General features: G+C 32.5%; 1 protein-coding gene across 1 annotated transcript; it reads left to right on the top strand.

Moving 5' to 3' along the window:
* The first annotated feature begins 2327 nt into the window (after nt 1-2327).
* Nucleotides 2328-4871, top strand: LOC105776249 (putative pentatricopeptide repeat-containing protein At3g25970). The gene is made up of 2 exons (XM_012598839.2): nt 2328-2471; nt 2632-4871. The coding sequence occupies exon 2, from the start codon at nt 2663-2665 to the stop codon at nt 4811-4813; it is 2151 nt and encodes a 716-aa protein (XP_012454293.1). The 5' UTR covers nt 2328-2471; nt 2632-2662; the 3' UTR covers nt 4814-4871.
* Nucleotides 4872-6752: the final 1881 nt, after the last annotated feature.

Genomic DNA, 6752 nt, shown 5'->3' with positions numbered 1-6752 from the left:
TATAGTAAAATTCGAGTTAATTTGTGATATTTAGAGTAATAAATATTTTTTCGAAAATTATTTATATTGTTATCGACTTTTAACCGAATAACTTTTTTTGTATTCTCATACCTCAGTTTGCGTCAAATATGGACTCAAACAATACGAACCAACACAAAACAAAAAATAATTTAATTACTCTCAATAAGAAAGTAATAATCTCAATAGAAATCGGTAAAATGATAATTCCCAAAAATAAATTTATTCTTAAAAATAAATTCTCACTACTTTATGATAGAATAATAACATATAAAACTTGAATGTAAAACTTATATTTATAACTATACCAATGTCATTTATGTATAGGAGAGATAGAAGAATCCTCGATGGATAAGTATATTGTTTATGCGAGATGATTGGAACTCGATTTATTGAGTCCAATTATATGTGTTCCTTAAACTTTTAATCAATTGCTTTATAATTTAATCCAACCCAATATTTATTTTTATTCCCAAAATAAATATTATTTATTTTATTAATTAAATTAAAATTTTAATTAATTAATTTTCTCAACTCATTTCTAATTTCGTTAAATTCATGACAACTTTATACTTATCATAAAAGAACTTAAGAAATATATTTAATTTTCATATTCAATGAATTCATAATGATAAAGTTAATTCCGTTTTAGAACTTTAATTATTTAATTATAATTAAATAAATAATAAATCGAAAACCTTAAATTAATTCTATAAGTCATTTTTATACTAAGTGAGAAAACTCATTTCTCTAACTTCATTATTTCTATTCATTTTCGTTCATTCAATTAGTTAGCGGAATGATCGATTGAACATGTATAATTAGGACTCAAATGATTTATAATTAAATTCTATTTTTTCAGCTATTAAAATTCATTTAGTCACGAAGTCATTTTACTATAGTATCTATCTATAATATATTGTCAGCCATATAACTTTATGAGACACAATGCAGCATCGGTTAAAAGAAATTAACATAGTTTTTTAAGCCCTGTATCCCCATCAAGCTATAGAAGCTCACGTATGAAGGTTATGGAAGAGCTTTTAAAATGTGGAACAAAAAAATTCAGCATCAGCAAGTGTTGGATCACCATCAAAATTAAGGATTTGGGACTGTTCTTCTTTAGTGGTGGCAATTCTCATGAGCTTTTCAAGAGTTTCTGCCTCAAGACATTGGCCTTCATTGAGGGCATCAAAGAGATCTCTAAGAGAGAGAGCTAGAGAATTGAGCACAATTGCTACATTCTGGCATTTTTTAGCATCAAGAACCATGATTTGTGATGGTGAGCCATTGTTAATACTCTTTGTGATGATACCGTTAGTAATTGGTTAAGGGTTTTACCGCGGAATGGTTATTATGAATAATTTTTCTAATGGTAGTGACTAAATTGATAAAAAAATAAATTTAGAGTGACTAAAATAAAAACATCGCTATTTTAAGGTGACTTTTAGTGTAATTTACCTTAAATTTTTTTGAGAACAAGAAAACTTGAAAATTTATTAAAAATAATTTAATTTGTTTTTTTATAAAAATAAAAAAATTAATGAATTTAATTTTAACATATTATTAATTATTTTATTTTTAATAACTATTATTATAAAATATTACATATAATTTTATCTTCAATTTATTAAAAGCTTTGTATCTAGATTAGAGATTTTTTTTAAAAATTATTCTTTTACAAAGTCAAATTACAAATTTGGAGAGGGAAATTACACCAATAGGGTTTAACACATCATTATTAGGGGTGTCAAAGAGAATCATTGCTCGGTTATAAAGGTGTCAACAATAGGCTTTAACCATTGCTCGATTATAAAGATGTCCACAAGAGACTTTAACTATTGCTCCCTAATACTGTTGGCAAATTTAATGATTTAATTTGATGAAATTAAAAAGAGATAAATATCAAAACTATACATGACTTTTAGTTCAATGTGTAATGTCATACATGAACTTTGATTTTGGATGATTTTATACATGAAGTTTTGATTTGATACAATTTTCACAAATCATTAACAAACATCGTCTTACATTGACATATTACATACACGAACAATTATATTAATCCGATATGGAATAAATGTTTGTATCCATTTCTTTAAATATGTCCAAATGAATCAAAATCAAAGTTTTATGTATACATATGGATCACAATTCAAGTTTCATGTATATAGTTGAATCAAATCAAAATTTATGTATAAAATTGCATATTAGACTAAAGTTTATGTATAAATTTGATATTTATCCCAATTAAAATTCTATAACCTAAAATTTAATGGTTTAATTTGATGAAATTAAAAATTTATGACCTAAATGGGAGTTGATAAATTGAACGAGTTACCATGTAAATTACCTTATCAATTTTGTTAAAATAACATCAAGAAGATAGTGAAGAGCGTATATGTAGCAGGATTAATTCATACCGTAATTATTGGCTAGCGCAAGGCCTAAAGGTAAATGAGTTTGTGCATTTTTCTTTTGTCAAAACTTGAAGAAAAAATTTCGATTAGGGCCAGAAATCTTGACGGCAACAAACGATTTTATGAATTAAGGTCTTTTATCACTTCATCCTTATTTTTTCATCTCTTTGGAGATTAACTGCTTGAGGAACAGGTTACAGGTAGAAGAAAATAGTTACCCATGTATGAGGCGGCCCTTGAACTCACTCATCCAGAGCTCTGCTTACGCGTTTTACAAGGTTTTGACGACTCATTGTCACGCTCTCAAGTTGGGGACTCTTGCCGATGTTTACACTGCCAACAAAATCTTAAACGCCTATACGAGATGGAAAGAGTTACATATCGCTCGCAAGTTGTTCGACGAAATTCCGCACAGAGACACAGTTTCTTGGAACACGATGATTGCTGGGTTTGTAAATTGTGGGAATTTAGAGACAGCATGCAAAATTCTAAAAAACATGAGAATATGTGATTTTGATTTTGATGGCTATTCCTTTGGGAGTTTGCTTAAGGGCGTGGCTTCCGCTTATAGACTTGAAGTTGGCCAACAGCTACATTCTATCGTTATTAAGATGGGTTATGAGGAAAATGTGTATGCAGGGAGTGCTCTTTTGGATATGTATGCCAAGTGCGAGAAAGTTGAAGATGCTTATACGGTTTTTGAATACTTACCCGAACCTAATTCCGTCTCATGGAATGCTTTGATTGCTGGGTTTTCAAAAGTGGGTGATCGTAGCACTGCATTTTGGCTTTTACATTGTATGGAGAAGGAGGGAGTGAGGGCTGAGGATGGCACATTTGCTCCGCTTCTTACATTGCTCGATGATATTGAGTTTTATAAGCTGACAATTCAAATTCATGGCAAGATTGTAAAACATGGGCTTGCATTTGATAATACTGTATGCAATGCGATGATAACAGCATATTCAGAGTGCGGTTCAATCAGAGATGGTAGAAAAGTGTTTGATGGTGCAGTTGGCATGCGTGATTTAGTAACCTGGAATTCCATGCTAGCTGCTTACTTGGTTCATGAGGAAGAAGAACTGGGCTTTCAACTTTTTCTAGATATGCAAAGGTTGGGGTTCGAACCAGATATATATACTTACACTAGTATCCTTAGTGGTTGTTTTGAAAAAGCACACAAAAGTCATGGACAATCCTTGCATGCCGTAGTTATTAAAAGGGGATTGGAGTACTTGGTGCCTATTTCCAATGCACTAATAGCAATGTACCTTAAGTCGAATAATACTTCCATGGGAGAAGCTTTAAAATTATTCGAGTCCATGGAATTGAAGGATCGTGTCTCTTGGAACTCCATTTTGACTGGGTTTTCCCAGATTGGATTGAATGAAGACGCCTTGAAACTTTTTGGTCAAATGAGATCTTTGATGGTAGAGATTGACCACTATGCCTTTTCTGCTGTCCTTAGATCTTGCGCTGATTTAGCGACACTTCAATTAGGTCGGCAGGTTCATGTCTTGGCAATTAAGTCGGGCTTCGAGACTAATGATTTTGTGGCAAGTGCATTGATTTTCTTGTACTCGAAGTGTGGGATAATCGAAGATGCTCGAAAATCCTTTGAAGAGACTCCCAATGACAGTTCAATTGCTTGGAATTCATTAATTTTCGGCTATGCACAAAATGGGCAGGGCAGTATTGCCCTTGACCTATTCTTCCTGATGAGAGACAGAAAGGTGAGGCTCGATCATATAACGTTTGTTGCGGTTCTTACTGCATGTAGTCATATTGGTCTTGTGGAAGAAGGCTTAAATTTTCTGAAATCTATGGAATCTGATTATGGAATCCCACCACGTATGGAGCACTATGCTTGTGCAGTTGATCTATTGGGGCGAGCTAGGCGACTAGGTGAGGCAAGAACCTTAATTGAATCAATGCCATTTAAGCCTGATGCAATGGTGTGGAAGACATTGTTGGGTGCCTGTAGAGTGTGTGGTGACATAGAATTAGCTACCCAGGTAGCAAGCCATCTGCTAGAATTAGAGCCTGAAGAGCATTGCACCTATGTTCTACTCTCTCACCTGTATGGACACCTAAGGAGATGGGATGAAAAAGCTAATTTAACAAGGTTGATGCGAGAGAGGGGAGTTAAAAAGGTTCCTGGTTGGAGTTGGATAGAGATTAAGAATCAGGTCCATGCTTTCAATGCTGAAGATCAGTCACATCCTCTTTGTAAAGAGATATATCAAATGTTAGGGGAATTGATGGAGGAAATAACATGGTTAGATACCGATACTGGTTTAGATATTTTAATATCTGATTTTGATGAGCCATGTGAGTCTTGTGATGCAAAGCTGCTGAGTGCAGGTAATTTCTGAAGGATACGCTTAATGTTTAGTTCACTGAAATGATCAACCAAAATTTTCTTTAGTTTAATTTATTAGAAAGTATGATTGAATATGAATATGAAATTAACTTAATTGTGAATTGTAAATAAAATTAAAATTTTGAAATTAAATAACAAAACACATAAAGTGACCCTTTGTAGTTAAATTTATTTTTCAAGAATTATTGTTGTTTATTTTTAAGAGTAATTTGTAAACATTTAAGGTAAACTACCAAAATAGTCACTTTTATTTTTCTCCGATTACATTTTAGTCACTTGTGCTTGAAATGTTACGTTTTAGTCACTACGTTAACGTATTGTAACATTTTAGTAATTGAGCTATTAATTGTCATTAACGTGTAATGGTAAGATAACGTAGCATATCAAATTATCATTTCAAATAAAATTTTAGGTTAAATTATACAATTTGTCTCATATTTTTCGTTTTGAGTAATTTAATTTTTTCTTTTATGTTCTTTTAACTTTCTCTTTTTTTATAAAAAATTCCATTCTCTTCGCTTCTTCATCTCTTTTAACGTAAAAGAAAAAAAATTAAATTGCTCAAAATGAAAAAAATATAGGACCAATTGTATAATTTAACAAAATTTTCGTTTGAAATGATGATTTAACGTATTACGTTAGCTTACCGTTAACGGCAATTAACGCTAAGTGATTGAAATGTTACAACACGATAATATAAGTGACTAAAACATAATATTTCAAATATAAGTAACTAAAATGTAATTTAAAATAAACAAAAATGACTATTTTGATAGTTTACCCAAACATTTATAATTTACTTTCTATAGGTTTAGACATAGGAAATAATATATGCAACTAAAGCCAAATACTTCATCAATCCAGATAAGAACCAAACTAGTCAAGGGAAACCATAACATGACAAAAAGGAATCTGCTCCTTTACACTTTAATTTGCAAAAGTTTAGTCAATTGAACTAAGAATGTTTCTTATAAGGTCCAATGTTTGGATCTCATTCATTCTTTGTGAAGTGCGGTTGGATCCTCCTCATCTTACGTGTAAGACATTTGTGTCTTAAGAATAACACTATGTATAATCATTTTTAATACAAAGTAATATAGTTCTTAATCATAAGCCTGTATCAAACTTTGATAACCACATTATGCAAATTTAAAATTCCAAAGATATGTTAGATAATATCAACTTAACCTAAAATTCAAAGCATTCATGTCAAAGTCTTTGGAGGATCAACGGGATTCCCCAGTCCCCTAACATTCCAGCTAAATGCAATCATGGCCGCGGAGGAGGCTGTTCAGGGACAACCTGCCTCAACCTATTCGAAGCAGCAATATTATCATCAATGTCATGAATCAGAGAACAAGCAATATCAAAACTGACAGAGTTAAGACTTGAAGGAGGCATCGAACTAGGAGATAGCAAATTCGATGGCATAACATTAGCTGCAGGGCTTACACTAACAATAGTGATTGGATTGCTAACGACATTGGGGTCAGAATGTTCTGTAGTAGTTGGGACAAGAGGAACAACAATAGTATAAGCTGGAGGGGAATGTCTTCTTCTAAAAGATGGCGGAATTTTAGCAGCGGAGGAGCTTTTACCAATCTCCCTCTTCCTTGTCGGATCCACATGAGAGCTCAAATTGTTGATTGTCATCGCGTCAAATCTAGCTTCAGCATCGTTCAAAACAGCTTGAAGAGAGGTGGCGCGAACATTTGCATTATTTATTGAGGAATCTGGGCTCATAGTGCGTTTGCGTTTTGAACCGGATTGCCCCCAAGAAGCATTAGAATCTTAACCTTCGTGTGGGCTAATGCCACTGGGAAAATGTTGGGAAGAGCTATGCAGACTAAAGTTCTCTGGGCTGAGAACATCCTTCGGTTCAAGTTCAATGGGATTAGTAGCAACAGTTAAGTCGACATTTACATCAACAT

This window comes from Gossypium raimondii, chromosome 7 (genome assembly GCF_025698545.1).
Source record: "Gossypium raimondii isolate GPD5lz chromosome 7, ASM2569854v1, whole genome shotgun sequence".
In the NCBI taxonomy this organism is placed as follows: Eukaryota; Viridiplantae; Streptophyta; class Magnoliopsida; order Malvales; family Malvaceae; genus Gossypium; species Gossypium raimondii.
The sequence above is the reverse complement of the archived record's forward strand: the minus strand, read 5'-3'. Positions and strand labels throughout refer to the sequence as shown.